Source organism: Pseudophryne corroboree, chromosome 7, assembly GCF_028390025.1.
Source record: "Pseudophryne corroboree isolate aPseCor3 chromosome 7, aPseCor3.hap2, whole genome shotgun sequence".
NCBI classification, from domain to species: Eukaryota; Metazoa; Chordata; class Amphibia; order Anura; family Myobatrachidae; genus Pseudophryne; species Pseudophryne corroboree.
The window spans coordinates 3,782,525-3,801,868 of NC_086450.1; the positions used below are offsets into that span (position 1 = coordinate 3,782,525).

A 19,344-nucleotide genomic window follows, 5' to 3' on the forward strand; every position below is an offset into this window, starting at 1 on the left:
TTGTCACGCACAGCCACATATTGCCCCTATCGGTGGCTTTTAGCAATAAAAAAAACTTTTTCCAGTGGAAATCTTCTGCCCATGTCCTAAATAGTCTCCCTACCAAATGTGGGAATAACCTAAGATCAAGCTACAGAGGACTAGGGGAAGTATACTGATGGCCACGCTGTATACATCATTATAAAGGTCTTTATATAGCATACATATTCTGCTCTCCGGGAATACCGCACGAAACCACTCTCTGGGAACGCTGCGTGAAACCGCTTCCAGGAATATCGCATGAAACCGCTTCCGGGAATACTGCATGAAACCGCTCTCCGGGAATACTGCATGAAACCGCTCTCCGGGAATACTGCATGAAACCGCTCCCCGGGAATACTGCATGAAACCGCTCCCCGGGAGTACATCATGAAACCGCTCCTCGGGAGTATATCATGAAACCGCTCCCCGGGAACACCGCATGAAACCGCTCCCCGGGAACACCGCATGAAACCGCTCCCCGGGAACACCGCATGAAACCGCTCCCCGGGAACACCGCATGAAACCGCTCTCCGGGAATACCGCATGAAACCGCTCTCCGGGAATGCTGCATGAAACCGCTCTCCGGGAACGCTGCATGAAACCGCTCTCTGGGAATACCGCATGAAACCGCTCTCCGGGAATACCGCATGAAACCGCTCCCCGGGAATACTGCATGAAACCGCTCTCTGGGAACGCTGCATGAAACCGCTCTCTGGGAACGCTGCATGAAACCGCTCTCCGGGAATACCGCATGAAACCGCTCCCCGGGAATACTGCATGAAACCGCTCTCTGGGAACGCTGCATGAAACTGCTCTCTGGGAACACCGCATGAGACCGCTCCCTGGGAATACCGCATGAAACCGCTCCCCGGGAATACCGCATGTACTAGACACAATGGGGTCAATTCTATTCGGCAACTAAAGAATAGCGCCGGGAATTAGCTCCCGACGCTATTCAATTCTGCTACTAGTTGCCCGCAATTGTCGGGAATTCTTCTCTCATCCCCGGGGGATGAGAGAAGAAACCCGACAAAAGTGCTGCCTCGCGGCCGGCGCGAGGCTGATTCTGTCGGGAATCAGCCTCGCGCCGGGTAGTTAAGTCGGAGAATGCCCGTTCTCCCGACAAAACTACCTGTTAAGTCGGCGAGAACGGGACATCGCCGACTTAACTTTAGCTGAATTGAATAGCGTCGGGAGCTAATTCCCGGCGCTATTCTTTAGTTGCCGAATAGAATTGACCCCATTGGGGGAATAGTATGAGTAAGAGTCTATTGCACAATGAAGCAGGTCTATTGGTGCACGTTTCCCGTCCGCTTCTTGTACTGTGAGACTAGTGAGGGCTGGTAGGAATGTGGCGATATTTACGGTGGATGACGCTTCATAAACCATGTGTTCCTAATTATCTAGGCATGGCCCCAACTGAGGACATGAGGGAGTGATTTCCATAGACAGCCTGGAGACTGCACAGATTAGCTCTCCATAGGGAGGACACATGAAGAGACAGTTCCAGAGTAACATAAGCTAATATGGAACAGGAAGCCCATGGCATTATCACAGTGATGGAGTCACAGCAGCGGCACAATCATCAGACTATGGGGGTAATTCAGACCTGTTCGCTCGCTAGGGTTTTTTTGCAGTCCTGCGCTCGCATAGTCGCCGCCCATAGGGGAGTGTATTTTAGCTGTGCAAGTGTGCGATCACACGTGTAGCAGAGCGGTACAAACAGATATTGTGCAGTCTCTGCGCAGCCAAGAACTTACTCAGCCGCTGCGATCACTTCAGCCTGTCCGAGACCGGAACTGACATCAGACACCCGCCCTGCAAACGCCTGGACACGCCCGCGTTTTTCCAACCACTCCCAGAAAACGGTCAGTTGCCACCCACAAACGCCCTCTTCCTGTCAATTTCCTTGCGAACGCCCGTGCGAATGGATCCTTCGCACAAACACATCGCTGAGCGGCGTTCTGCTTTGTACCTGTGCGACGCTGTACATTGCGGTGCATACACATGCGCAGTTTAGACCTGCGAAAACGCAGCCTAGCGATCAGGTCTGAATTAGGCCCTATACCCGCATTGTCACACAGTCCATCCCTGCCGTCTCCATAGCGGTGTGACGGTGACGCTCACAAAGTGACAACTGCCAACAGTTTATTTTGCCCACAAAATAGATTACAAGAACAAAAACCAATGCGTCCATTATAAATTCTTTTTTTGTGCTCATAATTTATTTTGTTAATTGGTAGGACGGCATTTGGAGTTAGTCTGTACTGTGGCCCCCATTTCTCTAGCCTTGGAGAGTGACAAATAGCACGGTGATAAAGTACCAACCAATCAGCTCCTAACTGTCATGTTACAGGCTGTGTTTGACGACAGGAGCTGATTAGCTGCTACTTTATCACCGTGTTACAACATGGTCATACTTTACCGTCCACGTGGACTACACTTGGGAACGGTAACCTGTGCTGTGCTGAGCGCAGCGGTAGTGGTGTGAGCCATGTGAGGGGACACGGTGCACTAACTGGGGTTCCCGGTCACTTTTTGAAGAAAACGACAACAAAAAGAGTAAAAAAAACCTCATGTCAACCTTTTTTCACGTCAAACTAGCACATGTCGACCTAATGACCACGTCGACCTAGTGATCATGTCGCCCTAATGCATGTCAACCAAACGTGGTCGACCCAATGTATGTCGACCTAATGAACCACACCCTTATTTATCACTCTCCAAGGCTTGGTGTATGAAACCACGGATGGTGTAGTGGTTAGCATCACTGCCTCACAGCACTTGGGTTCCATTCTCACCACGGCCTGTGTGGAGTTTGTATATTCTCCTCATGCTTTGTGGGTTTCCTTCCGGGTTCTCTTCCCACAGTCCCAAAAATATACTGGTAGGTTACGTGGCTCCCTAGCTATAAATAATAATACAAAAAAAACAAAATCGCCATTTGCAGGCCGGGGACCGACACCGGTAACATTACAGCCAGGGACCGACACCGGTAACATTACAGCCGGGAACCGACACCGGTAACATTACAGCCGGGGACCGACACCGGTAACATTACAGCCGGGGACCGACACCGGTAACATTACAGCCGGGGACCGACATCGGTAACATTACAGCCGGGGACCCCGGGGACCGACATCGGTAACATTACAGCCGGGGACCCCGGGGACCGACACCGGTAACATTACAGCCGGGGACCGACACCGGTAACATTACAGCCGGGGACCGACACCGGTAACATTACAGCCGGGGACCGACACCGGTAACATTACAGCCGGGGACCGACACCGGTAACATTACAGCCGGGGACCGACACCGGTAACATTACAGCCGGGGACCGACACCGGTAACATTACAGCCGGGGACCGACACCGGTAACATTACAGCCGGGGACCGACACCGGTAACATTACAGCCGGGGACCGACACCGGTAACATTACAGCCGGGGACCGACACCGGTAACATTACAGCCGGGGACCGACACCGGTAACATTACAGCCGGGGACCGACATCGGTAACATTACAGCCGGGGACCCCGGGGACCGACACCGGTAACATTACAGCCGGGGACCGACACCGGTAACATTACAGCCGGGGACCGACACCGGTAACATTACAGCCGGGGACCGACACCGGTAACATTACAGCCGGGGACCGACACCGGTAACATTACAGCCGGGGACCGACACCGGTAACATTACAGCCGGGGACCGACACCGGTAACATTACAGCCGGGGACCGACACCGGTAACATTACAGCCGGGGACCGACACCGGTAACATTACAGCCGGGGACCGACACCGGTAACATTACAGCCGGGGACCGACACCGGTAACATTACAGCCGGGGACCGACACCGGTAACATTACAGCCAGGGACTGACATCGGTAACATTACAGCCGGGGACCCCGGGGACCGACACCGGTAACATTACAGCCGGGGACAGACACCGGTAACATTACAGCCGGGGACCGACACCGGTAACATTACAGCCGGGGACCGACACCGGTAACATTACAGCCGGGGACCGACACCGGTAACATTACAGCCGGGGACCGACACCGGTAACATTACAGCCGGGGACCGACACCGGTAACATTACAGCCGGGGACCGACACCGGTAACATTACAGCCGGGGACCGACACCGGTAACATTACAGCCGGGGACCGACACCGGTAACATTACAGCCGGGGACCGACACCTGTAACATTACAGCCGGGGACCGACACCGATAACAGTACAGCCGGGGGCCGACACCGGTAACATTACAGCCGGGGACTGACACCGGTAACATTACAGCCGGGGACTGACACCGGTAACATTACAGCCGGGGACTGACACCGGTAACATTACAGCCGGGGACCGACACCGGTAACATTACAGCCGGGGACCGACACCGGTAACATTACAGCCGGGGACCGACACCGGTAACAGTACAGCCGGGGACAGACACCGGTAACATTACAGCCGGGGACTGACACCGGTAACATTACAGCCGGGGACTGACACCGGTAACATTACAGCCGGGGACTGACACCGGTAACATTACAGCCAGGGACTGACACCGGTAACATTACAGCCAGGGACTGACACCGGTAACATTACAGCCGGGGACCGACACCGGTAACATTACAGCCGGGGACCGACACCGATAACAGTACAGCCGGGGGCCGACACCGGTAACATTACAGCCGGGGACCGACACCGGTAACATTACAGCCGGGGACCGACACCTGTAACATTACAGCCGGGGACCGACACCGATAACAGTACAGCCGGGGGCCGACACCGGTAACATTACAGCCGGGGACTGACACCGGTAACATTACAGCCGGGGACCGACACCGGTAACATTACAGCCGGGGACCGACACCGGTAACATTACAGCCGGGGACCGACACCGGTAACATTACAGCCGGGGACCGACACCGGTAACATTACAGCCGGGGACAGACACCGGTAACATTACAGCCGGGGACTGACACCGGTAACATTACAGCCGGGGACTGACACCGGTAACATTACAGCCGGGGACTGACACCGGTAACATTACAGCCGGGGACCGACACCGGTAACATTACAGCTGGGGACCGACACCGGTAACATTACAGCCGGGGACCGACACCGGTAACATTACAGCCGGGGACCGACACCGGTAACATTACAGCCGGGGACAGACACCGGTAACATTACAGCCGGGGACTGACACCGGTAACATTACAGCCGGGGACTGACACCGGTAACATTACAGCCGGGGACTGACACCGGTAACATTACAGCCGGGGACTGACACCGGTAACATTACAGCCGGGGACTGACACCGGTAACATTACAGCCGGGGACAGACACCGGTAACATTACAGCCGGGGACTGACACCGGTAACATTACAGCCGGGGACTGACACCGGTAACATTACAGCCGGGGACTGACACCGGTAACATTACAGCCAGGGACTGACACCGGTAACATTACAGCCAGGGACTGACACCGGTAACATTACAGCCAGGGACTGACACCGGTAACATTACAGCCGGGGACTGACACCGGTAACATTACAGCCGGGGACTGACACCAGTAATATTAGTCTAGTTTCTGGTTGCGATGTCTATATAGTTTACATGAAAAGATGGCAATCTAACAAGCCAAAGCCAGAATGTAATGAGCAGCGATTAGGAAGCGTACAGCCTGCGGCGCCTTCTCCTGCTCCCAATCTGTCACTCATCTGCTCCTGCAATCTCTGACCACGAGCTGCCCCCAGTCCGGCTACACTGTCTGTATACACTGAGAGACGCACAGGAGCTGGATCTCAGTCTGGGCGCAAGAGAATATTCCAGAACTACAATGATAGTGCTTTATACTCTGTCCTGGGTCTGGGCTGTGGCATCACTGTATGCTGCCCTCCTATTCCATGAATGGGCACTATGGGCACCACAGAACAGTCCTAAACCACCATTATCCCGGAGTCTCACTGCCCTGCACCACCCCTGCCTGTCAGCAGACACCTATGGGCACCACAGAACAGTCCTATACCACCATTATCCCGGAGTCTCACTGCCCTGCACCACCCCTGCCTGTCAGCAGACACCTATGGGCACCACAGAACAGTCCTATACCACCATTATCCCGGAGTCTCACTGCCCCGCACCACCCCTGTCTGTCAGCAGACACCTATGAGCACCACAGAACAGTCCTATACCACCATTATCCCGGAGTCTTACTGCCCCGCACCACCCCTGCCTGTCAGCAGACACCTATGGGCACCACAGAACAGTCCTATACCACCATTATCCCGGAGTCTCACTGCCCCGCACCACCCCTGCCTGTCAGCAGACACCTATGAGCACCACAGAACAGTCCTATACCACCATTATGCCGGAGTCTTACTGCCCCGCACCACCCCTGCCTGTCAGCAGACACCTATGAGCACCACAGAACAGTCCTATACCACCATTATCCCGGAGTCTCACTGCCCCGCACCACCCCTGCCTGTCAGCAGACACCTATGGGCACCACAGAACAGTCCTATACCACCATTATCCCGGAGTCTCACTGCCCCGCACCACCCCTGCCTGTCAGCAGACACCTATGAGCACCACAGAACAGTCCTATACCACCATTATGCCGGAGTCTTACTGCCCCGCACCACCCCTGCCTGTCAGCAGACACCTATGAGCACCACAGAACAGTCCTATACCACCATTATCCCGGAGTCTCACTGCCCCGCACCACCCCTGTCTGTCAGCAGACACCTATGAGCACCACAGAACAGTCCTATACCACCATTATCCCGGAGTCTCACTGCCCCGCACCACCCCTGCCTGTCAGCAGACACCTATGAGCACCACAGAACAGTCCTATACCACCATTATCCCGGAGTCTCACTGCCCCGCACCCTGTCTGCTAACCTTTGGCAGCACTCTGTAATGGCCCCCATATACTGTACAAAGGTGAAAAATACAAATTGGACTTAGACAAGAGAGCAGGGACCTACAATACCCATAATGCCACTTGCCTTGTGTGGTCGCATAGTTTTTGACCACACCAGGCCCTGCTTTATCTGACCTGACTGCAAACAATGTGGCCAGTCAGAAACAAAGAATGGGAGCTGCCGGAAGATAAAACTTCTAGCAGCCACCAATCACAGAGGGACATCCTGGCCCCTCTGCATCCCTGCACTCTCCCTCAGTGTGCGCCATGCTTTCACTGCTGATTGCTCAGCACAGCAGGATCCCCGACCCGGTGGCTGCAGATAGAAGCAGCCGCCTGGGAAATGTAGATTACCCCTCCCCCCTTTAGCCCCCCAGTGTGTACCTGACGGCTGCTCCGACGGGTAGCCACTGGGGAACCTTAAGTCGTGATGTTTTCGATGGTGATGGTCACAATGTTTCGATGTTTGGGGGGGGATTTATTTTACAAATGTTATTTTCTTATTTAAATATATGTTCTTGACCTAATTCAATCATTAAAAACGGTGACAATTTCTGAGCGGTTTTTGGAATAAAACTTAAACGGTTAATGAGATTTGGTTATTTTTTTATTTGAAATACCCGAAAGCCTAGAGAGCGCGGACAGATGATAGAAGTGCGGGAACGCTGTTTTATGCTGCTGTTGGGCAATACTGAAACACAGGGACATTTCCAGGAATACGGTTTTATACGCTGGAACAGTCCCTGGAAATTACAGACAGCTGGCAACGATGTTGTGTTATCGGTGCCAAAACAGGCAATGTAGGCCTAAGAAACGTCCAGTGAAGGAACCGATAATTGCCTTTAAGAATTTGTTCATTTGGAAGATCTTGCTGCAAATGTACTTATTCCGCCACTGAGCAGCTGGGTCCACCTTGTAAAATGCACACTGTACATAAGGTGTATATGTATATAAACACACATTATATCAGGAAGGTCTCAGGTACATAAGTGAGGACAGGCGTTTGGCATTGGAAACTAGCATTAGGTCTAATGAGTATAGTAATCTTCCAGCACATCTCACTGAGAGAGGTCTGTTACTATTATCCTCCAAGCAGCATCCACAGCGAGGTACAATACAGTGGCAGGACATGAGGTATCCACAGCGAGGTACAATACAGTGGCAGGACATGAGGTATCCACAGCGAGGTACAATACAGTGGCAGGACATGAGGTGTCCACAGCGAGGTACAATACAGTGGCAGGACATGAGGTGTCCACAGCGAGGTACAATACAGTGGCAGGACATGAGGTATCCACAGCGAGGTACAATACAGTGGCAGGACATGAGGTATCCACAGCGAGGTACAATACAGTGGCAGGACATGAGGTATCCACAGCGAGGTACAATACAGTGGCAGGACATGTGGCATCCACAGCGAGGTACAATACAGTGGCAGGACATGAGGTATCCACAGCGAGGTACAATACAGTGGCAGGACATGAGGTATCCACAGCGAGGTACAATACAGTGGCAGGACATGAGGTATCCACAGCGAGGTACAATACAGTGGCAGGACATGAGGTATCCACAGCGAGGTACAATACAGTGGCAGGACATGAGGTATCCACAGCGAGGTACAATACAGTGGCAGGACACGTGAGTGTCCACAGCAAGGTACAATACAGTGGCAGGACATGAGGTATCCACAGCGAGGTACAATACAGTGGCAGGACATGTGGGTGTCCACAGTGAACTACAATACAGTGGCAGGACATGAGGTATCCACAGCGAGGTACAATACAGTGGCAGGACATGTGGGTGTCCACAGCAAGGTACAATACAGTGGCAGGACATGTGGGTGTCCACAGCGAGGTACAATACAGTGGCAGGACATGTGGGTGTCCACAGCGAGGTACAATACAGTGGCAGGACATGTGGGTGTCCACAGCGAGGTACAATACAGTGGCAGGACATGTGGGTGTCCACAGCGAGGTACAATACAGTGGCAGGACATGTGGGTGTCCACAGCGAGGTACAATACAGTGGCAGGACATGTGGGTGTCCACAGCGAGGTACAATACAGTGGCAGGACATGAGGTATCCACAGCGAGGTACATACAGTATTTTACCATGCCGCGTGTCACCCAGATATTAGCACTACTGTGGGTGATGATGGGCGGGGTCCCTGAGTAACAGTCTGGCATCGCGCTGTAGGTGACGGCACGTCTTTGCTCAGCACGCGGGTGCAAGCTCGCATACGCCTTGTTTAACCAGATAATGTGCTGATATTTTGGCCAAGTCTGCGTCAATTCCTAGTGGTACAAATCTTTATTACCCCACAAAGCCCTGATCCAAATCACTGACCTTACCCCAATATCATCCAACTCATCATTCTGCACAAAGATCAGCAAAACAAACAGTAACAAAAAGGCCAGAACTGTATGCAGAATAAACCTAATATATGAGCAACACAATCCGTTCTCACAGCCTTCTGCCCTTTCACAAAATCAAACACAGATTAAAAGATGATATTTTCCTACACTCCATAGTCCCTGATACACACAATTACCCCGGTGATTAGGTAAAGGGGCTGTTACTCACTGTAGGGCGTTGTGTCCGTAGGGTCTGGAGGTGTGAAGTTCTCCGTGAAGTTGACATTGCACATGTCCGCACTACAGCAACAAAAGCGGTAAGTCCCATTCTGTATGAGAGGTGGGTTGGTGGTCACTACGCATTCCTCATGATGACAATCCCGTGGGTCACCAATATATGACCAGCAACCTGAAACAGAGAGGCAGACAGTCACCGATAGCAGACAATACACAAAATAAACTCCAGAATCCCGGTATTTAAAAATAACCACAAAAGCCCCCACAGGACGTAAGTCGTGGCAACACGTGGGCTCAGGGTGGATGCATTTTAATCAGTGACTAACTGAAAGAAATCTGCCTGGTAGCTAACCAAAACCAGTCCTAGTAATGTGTTCTGTAACATGGCATGCCAACATGTTACATGACCCAATTTATGTGGGAGACACTTCTCTAACATGACATGCCAACATGTAACGCGAATCAGCTGATGAGGGAGACACTTCTCTAACATGACATGGCAACATGTAACATGACTCGGCTGATGAGGGAGACACTTCTCTAACATGACATGGCAACATGTAACATGACACGGCTGATGAGGGAGACACTTCTCTAACATGACATGGCAACATGTAACATGACTCGGCTGATGAGGGAGACACTTCTCTAACATGACATGGCAACATGTAACATAACTCGGCTGATGAGGGAGATACTTCTCTAACACGACATGCCAACAAGTAACGTGACTCAGCTGATGAGGGAGACACTTCTCTAACATGACATGGCAACATGTAACATGACTCGGCTGATGAGGGAGACCCTTCTGTAACATGCCATGGCAACATGTAACATGACTCGGCTGATGAGGGATACACTTCTCTAACATGACATGCCAACATGTAACATGACTCGGCTGATGAGGGAGACACTTCTCTAACATGACTCGGCTGATGAGGGAGACACTTCTCTAACATGACATGGCAACATGTAACATGACTCGGCTGATGAGGGAGACACTTTTCTAACACGACATGGCAACATGTAACATGACTCGGCTGATGAGGGAGACACTTTTCTAACACGACATGGCAACATGTAACATGACTCGGCTGATGAGGGAGACACTTCTCTAACATGACATGGCAACATGTAACATGACTCGGCTGATGAGGGAGACACTTCTCTAACATGACATGGCAACAAGTAACGTGACTCAGCTGATGAGGGAGACACTTCTCTAACATGACATGGCAACAAGTAACATGACTCGGCTGATGAGGGAGACACTTCTCTAACATGACATGGCAACATGTAACATGACTCGGCTGAGGAGGGAGACACTTCTCTAACATAACATGGCAACAAGTAACGTAACTCAGCTGATGAGGGAGACACTTCTCTAACATGACATGGCAACATGTAACATGACTCGGCTGATGAGGGAGACACTTCTCTAACATGACATGGCAACATGTAACATGACTCGGCTGATGAGGGAGACACTTCTCTAACATGACATGGCAACATGACTCGGCTGATGAGGGAGACACTTTTCTAACACGACATGGCAACATGTAACATGACTCGGCTGATGAGGGAGACACTTCTCTAACACGACATGGCAACATGTAACATGACTCGGCTGATGAGGGAGACACTTCTCTAACATGACATGGCAACAAGTAACGTGACTCAGCTGATGAGGGAGACACTTCTCTAACATGACATGGCAACAAGTAACATGACTCGGCTGATGAGGGAGACACTTCTCTAACATGACATGGCAACAAGTAACATGACTCGGCTGATGAGGGAGACACTTCTCTAACATGACATGGCAACATGTAACATGACTCGGCTGATGAGGGAGACACTTCTCTAACATGACATGGCAACAAGTAACGTAACTCAGCTGATGAGGGAGACACTTCTCTAACATGACATGGCAACATGTAACATGACTCGGCTGATGAGGGAGACACTTCTCTGACATGACATGGCAACATGTAACATGACTCGGCTGATGAGGGAGACACTTCTCTAACATGACATGGCAACATGTAACATGACTCGGCTGATGAGGGAGACACTTCTCTAACATGACATGGCAACATGTAACATGACTCGGCTGAGGAGGGAGACACTTCTCTAACATGACATGGCAACAAGTAACGTGACTCAGCTGATGAGGGAGACACTTCTCTAACATGACATGGCAACATGTAACATGACTCGGCTGATGAGGGAGACACTTCTCTAACATGACATGGCAACATGTAACATGACTCGGCTGAGGAGGGAGACACTTCTCTAACATGACATGGCAACAAGTAACGTGACTCAGCTGATGAGGGAGACACTTCTCTAACATGACATGGCAACATGTAACATGACTCGGCTGAGGAGGGAGACACTTCTCTAACATGACATGGCAACAAGTAACATGACTCGGCTGATGAGGGAGACACTTCTCTAACATGACATGGCAACAAGTAACGTGACTCAGCTGATGAGGGAGACACTTCTCTAACATGACATGGCAACATGTAACATGACTCGGCTGAGGGCGGAGACACTTCTCTAACATGACATGGCAACAAGTAACATGACTCGGCTGATGAGGGAGACACTTCTCTAACATGACATGGCAACATGTAACATGACTCGGCTGAGGAGGGAGACACTTTTCTAACATGACATGGCAACATGTAACATGACTCGGCTGAGGAGGGAGACACTTCTCTAACATGACATGGCAACATGTAACATGACTCGGCTGATGAGGGAGACACTTCTCTAACATGACATGGCAACATGTAACATGACTCGGCTGATGAGGGAGACACTTCTCTAACATAACATGTAACATGACTCGGCTGATGAGGGAGACACTTCTCGAACATGACTCGGCTGATGAGGGAGACACTTCTCTAACATGACTCGGCTGATGAGGGAGACACTTCTCTAACATGACATGGCAACATGTAACATGACTCGGCTGATGAGGGAGACACTTCTCTAACATGACATGGCAACATGTAACATGACTCGGCTGAGGAGGGAGACACTTCTCTAACATGACATGGCAACAAGTAACGTGACTCAGCTGATGCCACTTTTGGCTGACTGTGGTGGATTCAGCTCTGAAACAGGTTCATGGCCTGTGCATATTTTGTACTACAGTATTCGCATTTTAGTTATACAGTGGGGCAGATGTATTAACCTGGAGAAGGCATAAGGAAGTGAGATGTGCAAGGTGATAAAGGCACCAGCCAATCAGCTCCAATATGTAAATGAACAGTTAGGATCTGATTGGCTGGTGCGTTTATCACCTTGCACTTATCACTGGTTTATCACTTCCTTATGCCGTCTCCAGGTTAATACATCTGCCCCATTGTTCTTTGTGTTCATTACAAGAAGGAAGTTATACCCCATGATAATAGCGATAACAATGCATACGTTGCTTGAAAAATCAATGTTAGAAACTTTTCTTGGGCCATGTGTATCTGTATGGTAGCGGGAGGGGAACATAGACACAACCGTATCTGTATGCCTGGTGCAAAACTTGGTGCATACGGTCCTGCAGGGAGTTAGGGGTCTAACACGAACACCTGGAACGGGTTGGGTATGAATGGCCGGCGGTCGGGATGCCAGCGTTCAGTATACGGACACCGGCATCCCGACAACTGAAATCCTGGCAGGGGTGAGGTAGAGCTATTCTCCCCTAATCCTAAACCTCCCTTCCTGCACCCTAACCTCCCCCTTTGTTGCTAAATCTAACCCTCTCCCCTTTGGTGCCTAAATCTAACCTCCCCCTGGTAGTGCCTAACCCTGATCTCCCCTCCCCGCAGCCTAACCCTAACCTCCCCTCCCCTCAGCCTAACCCTAACCTCCCCGCAGCCTAACCCTAACCTCCCCGCAGCCTAACCCTAACCTCCCCTCCCCGCAGCTGAACCCTAATCTCCCCTCCCCGCAGCCGAACCCTAAAGTCTCCTCCCACAGCCTAACCCTAACCTCCCCTCCCCTCCCCTCAGCCTAACCCTAACCTCCCAGGGTGTCGCCTAAACCTAACCCTCCCGCTGTTCTCAAGGTTGGAATGCCGGCTGTCGGGATTCCAGCATTGGTGTCCCGACCTTTTTGGGATTCCCGTGTCTGGATTCTGACGGGTGTTGGGATTCTTGACCGGATACCCCCTGGTACCCTTCCCCCAGGCTCCTAGTACTGGAACCAGGAGCTGTTTATGTGGTCACGCTGCTGCACCACCGCCAGACTGGTGACGGCAAATTCCCCACTGGTCACTTCCTACGGGGCAAATAAACATCATCTTACTTCAATATGCCGGCATCCGCTTGTAAGCGGTGACTACTAGAACAGAACCACCCACCGGCAGTCACCGGAGTCTGGAAGCAAGAAGAGGCGTATTTTCCCCAGTAATAAAGTCTTTGATTTGACGAGTTAATTCCTTATCTGGAGGTGTTTAGGGCTCTCCCAGCATACTAGCTGCTCCAGGTGATACACACACCACAACGCACAGCTTATATACAGACACAACACACAGGACTCACACAGGAGGCCTCTGACTCTTCAATTAAACTAGTGAAGGAATCTTGTATGTAAACTTCCCAACCGGAAACCAAAACGACATATAACCTGCCAGCCGAGTCCCAGATATCTGCCGCACAGAACCAAGTGATCTTCCACATTTACACAGCAATCTGATTCTACAAGAACTTTGTCACTGGGATATATCCACACTAACGTGCACAGGAAATCCCCCCCGGGTGGGCCAGCAAGATGAATGAATGATTTAGTTCAATTAAAACTATAAAAAGCTTTTTGCTGAGGACAGGATAATTCCCACATGGTTCCCTATAGCTAATGTCACCATACAAGATCTACACACAGGGCCGGGACCTCGTCATCTTTGTGCTGCGCCCTGGACAAGGACTATCCCAGCGCAGCCGCGACACACGTTACATAGAACACGCTGCCATGCATTACACATTGCTCTAGTCACAGCACCAAGACCAACCTGATCCGGGGGTTTCACTTATCAAAGCTTGTAGAGATATACTTGCCTTGTTTGACCAGATTGATTTCCCCGTCTCTGGTCTTCTCCCATAGTCCAAAGCAGGTGCTGCCCTTGGAACACTCCACGGTTCCGTTCTCTGGGGAGATCTGGCTCTCGCTAACACTGTGGTCCTGCTGGATGGGATCCTTGTAGGCGCACGTGCGTTCCTCATTCTGAGCCGCTGCAAGAGAAAAGGGGGAAGAGGAGACAATTATCCACCGCTTCTGTTCTAGAACTACAGATAAAGGCTATGGAAGATGGAACAACCTATACAGAGCGGATACTGCATATCTACTGTGAGCTGCACCAAACTGAGCCGCGCGAGGGACACAGAGACATCTGCATAATGCTATAGATTTCTCCTGTATGAGATTCCATAAGATACCAGGCAGGAGGGAAACTGAGCCGCGCGAGGGACACAGAGACATCTGCATAATGCTATAGATTTATACTGTATGAGATTCCCTAAGATACCAGGCAGGGGGGAAACTGAGCCGCGCGAGGGACACAGAGACATCTGCATAATGCTATAGATTTATACTGTATGAGATTCCATAAGATACCAGGCAGGGAGGAAACTGAGCCACGTGAGGGACACAGACATCTGCATAATGCTATAGATTTATACTGTATGAGATTCCATAAGATACCAGGCAGGAGGGAAACTGAGCCGCGCGAGGGACACAGAGACATCTGCATAATGCTATAGATTTATACTGTATGAGATTCCCTAAGATACCAGGCAGGGGGGAAACTGAGCCGCGCGAGGGACACAGAGACATCTGCATAATGCTATAGATTTATACTGTATGAGATTCCATAAGATACCAGGCAGGGAGGAAACTGAGCCACGTGAGGGACACAGACATCTGCATAATGCTATAGATTTATACTGTATGAGATTCCATAAGATACCAGGCAGGGGGGAAACTGAGCCGCGTGAGGGACACAGAGACATCTGCATAATGCTATAGATTTATACTGTATGAGATTCCATAAGATACCAGGCAGGAGGGAAACTGAGCCGCGTGAGGGATATAGAGACATCTGCATAATGCTATAGATTTATACTGTATGAGATTCCATAAGATAACAGGCAGGGGGAAACTGAGCCGCGCGAGGGACACAGAGACATCTGCATAATGCTATAGATTTATACTGTATGAGATTCCATAAGATAACAGGCAGGAGGGAAACTGAGCCGCGCGAGGGACACAGAGACATCTGCATAATGCTATAGATTTATACTGTACGAGATTCCATAAGATACCAGGCAGGAGGGAAACTGAGCCGCGTGAGGGACACAGAGACATCTGCATAATGCTATAGATTTATACTGTATGAGATTCCATAAGATACCAGGCAGGGAGGAAACTGAGCCGCGCGAGGGACACAGAGACATCTGCATAATGCTATAGATTTATACTGTATGAGATTCCATAAGATACCAGGCAGGGAGGAAACTGAGCCACGTGAGGGACACAGACATCTGCATAATGCTATAGATTTATACTGTATGAGATTCCATAAGATACCAGGCAGGGGGGAAACTGAGCCGCGTGAGGGACACAGAGACATCTGCATAATGCTATAGATTTATACTGTACGAGATTCCATAAGATACCAGGCAGGAGGGAAACTGAGCCGCGCGAGGGACACAGAGACATCTGCATAATGCTATAGATTTATACTGTACGAGATTCCATAAGATACCAGGCAGGAGGGAAACTGAGCCGCGTGAGGGACACAGAGACATCTGCATAATGCTATAGATTTATACTGTATGAGATTCCATAAGATACCAGGCAGGGGGGAAACTGAGCCGCGCGAGGGACACAGAGACATCTGCATAATGCTATAGATTTATACTGTATGAGATTCCATAAGATACCAGGCAGGGAGGAAACTGAGCCACGTGAGGGACACAGACATCTGCATAATGCTATAGATTTATACTGTATGAGATTCCATAAGATACCAGGCAGGGGGGAAACTGAGCCGCGTGAGGGACACAGAGACATCTGCATAATGCTATAGATTTATACTGTATGAGATTCCATAAGATACCAGGAAGGAGGGAAACTGAGCCGCGCGAGGGACACAGAGACATCTGCATAATACTATAGATTTATACTGTATGAGATTCCATAAGATACCAGGCAGGAGGGAAACTGAGCCGCGCGAGGGACACAGAGACATCTGCATAATGCTATAGATTTCTCCTGTACGAGATTCCATAAGATAGCAGGCAGGGGGGAAACTGAGCCGCGTGAGGGATACAGAGACATCTGCATAATGCTATAGATTTATACTGTATGAGATTCCATAAGATACCAGGCAGGAGGGAAACTGAGCCGCGTGAGGGATATAGAGACATCTGCATAATGCTATAGATTTATACTGTATGAGATTCCCTAAGATACCAGGCAGGGGGGAAACTGAGCCGCGTGAGGGACACAGAGACATCTGCATAATGCTATAGATTTATACTGTATGAGATTCCATAAGATACCAGGCAGGAGGGAAACTGAGCCGCGTGAGGGATATAGAGACATCTGCATAATGCTATAGATTTATACTGTATGAGATTCCATAAGATAACAGGCAGGGGGAAACTGAGCCGCGCGAGGGACACAGAGACATCTGCATAATGCTATAGATTTATACTGTATGAGATTCCATAAGATAACAGGCAGGAGGGAAACTGAGCCGCGCGAGGGACACAGAGACATCTGCATAATGCTATAGATTTATACTGTACGAGATTCCATAAGATACCAGGCAGGAGGGAAACTGAGCCGCGTGAGGGACACAGAGACATCTGCATAATGCTATAGATTTATACTGTATGAGATTCCATAAGATACCAGGCAGGGAGGAAACTGAGCCGCGCGAGGGACACAGAGACATCTGCATAATGCCATAGATTTATACTGTATGAGATTCCATAAGATACCAGGCAGGGAGGAAACTGAGCCACGTGAGGGACACAGAGACATCTGCATAATGCTATAGATTTATACTGTACGAGATTCCATAAGATACCAGGCAGGAGGGAAACTGAGCCGCGTGAGGGACACAGAGACATCTGCATAATGCTATAGATTTATACTGTATGAGATTCCATAAGATACCAGGCAGGGGGGAAACTGAGCCGCGCGAGGGACACAGAGACATCTGCATAATGCTATAGATTTATACTGTATGAGATTCCATAAGATACCAGGCAGGGAGGAAACTGAGCCACGTGAGGGACACAGACATCTGCATAATGCTATAGATTTATACTGTATGAGATTCCATAAGATACCAGGCAGGGGGGAAACTGAGCCGCGTGAGGGACACAGAGACATCTGCATAATGCTATAGATTTATACTGTATGAGATTCCATAAGATACCAGGAAGGAGGGAAACTGAGCCGCGCGAGGGACACAGAGACATCTGCATAATACTATAGATTTATACTGTATGAGATTCCATAAGATACCAGGCAGGAGGGAAACTGAGCCGCGCGAGGGACACAGAGACATCTGCATAATGCTATAGATTTCTCCTGTACGAGATTCCATAAGATAGCAGGCAGGGGGGAAACTGAGCCGCGTGAGGGATACAGAGACATCTGCATAATGCTATAGATTTATACTGTACGAGATTCCATAAGATACCAGGCAGGAGGGAAACTGAGCCGCGTGAGGGATATAGAGACATCTGCATAATGCTATAGATTTATACTGTATGAGATTCCATAAGATAACAGGCAGGGGGAAACTGAGCCGCGCGAGGGACACAGAGACATCTGCATAATGCTATAGATTTATACTGTACGAGATTCCATAAGATACCAGGCAGGAGGGAAACTGAGCCGCGCGAGGGACACAGAGACATCTGCATAATGCTATAGATTTATACTGTATGAGATTCCCTAAGATACCAGGCAGGGGGGAAACTGAGCCGCGCGAGGGACACAGAGACATCTGCATAATGCTATAGATTTATACTGTATGAGATTCCATAAGATACCAGGCAGGGAGGAAACTGAGCCACGTGAGGGACACAGACATCTGCATAATGCTATAGATTTATACTGTATGAGATTCCATAAGATACCAGGCAGGGGGGAAACTGAGCCGCGTGAGGGACACAGAGACATCTGCATAATGCTATAGATTTATACTGTATGAGATTCCATAAGATACCAGGCAGGAGGGAAACTGAGCCGCGTGAGGGATATAGAGACATCTGCATAATGCTATAGATTTATACTGTATGAGATTCCATAAGATAACAGGCAGGGGGAAACTGAGCCGCGCGAGGGACACAGAGACATCTGCATAATGCTATAGATTTATACTGTATGAGATTCCATAAGATAACAGGCAGGAGGGAAACTGAGCCGCGCGAGGGACACAGAGACATCTGCATAATGCTATAGATTTATACTGTACGAGATTCCATAAGATACCAGGCAGGAGGGAAACTGAGCCGCGTGAGGGACACAGAGACATCTGCATAATGCTATAGATTTATACTGTATGAGATTCCATAAGATACCAGGCAGGGAGGAAACTGAGCCGCGCGAGGGACACAGAGACATCTGCATAATGCTATAGATTTATACTGTATGAGATTCCATAAGATACCAGGCAGGGAGGAAACTGAGCCACGTGAGGGACACAGACATCTGCATAATGCTATAGATTTATACTGTATGAGATTCCATAAGATACCAGGCAGGGGGGAAAC

General features: G+C 50.0%; 1 protein-coding gene across 1 annotated transcript in view; it reads right to left on the reverse strand.

Moving 5' to 3' along the window:
* Positions 1 to 19,344, reverse strand: part of BMPR2 (bone morphogenetic protein receptor type 2) — a 242,499-nt gene that overhangs the window by 123,137 nt on the left and 100,018 nt on the right. Inside the window, exons 2-3 of the mRNA XM_063932244.1 lie at positions 14,608 to 14,781; positions 9,537 to 9,716 (exon numbers count right to left, since the gene is read on the reverse strand). Of these exons, the coding sequence (XP_063788314.1) occupies positions 9,537 to 9,716; positions 14,608 to 14,781 (354 nt within the window). The remainder of the gene's footprint in view (positions 1 to 9,536; positions 9,717 to 14,607; positions 14,782 to 19,344) is intronic.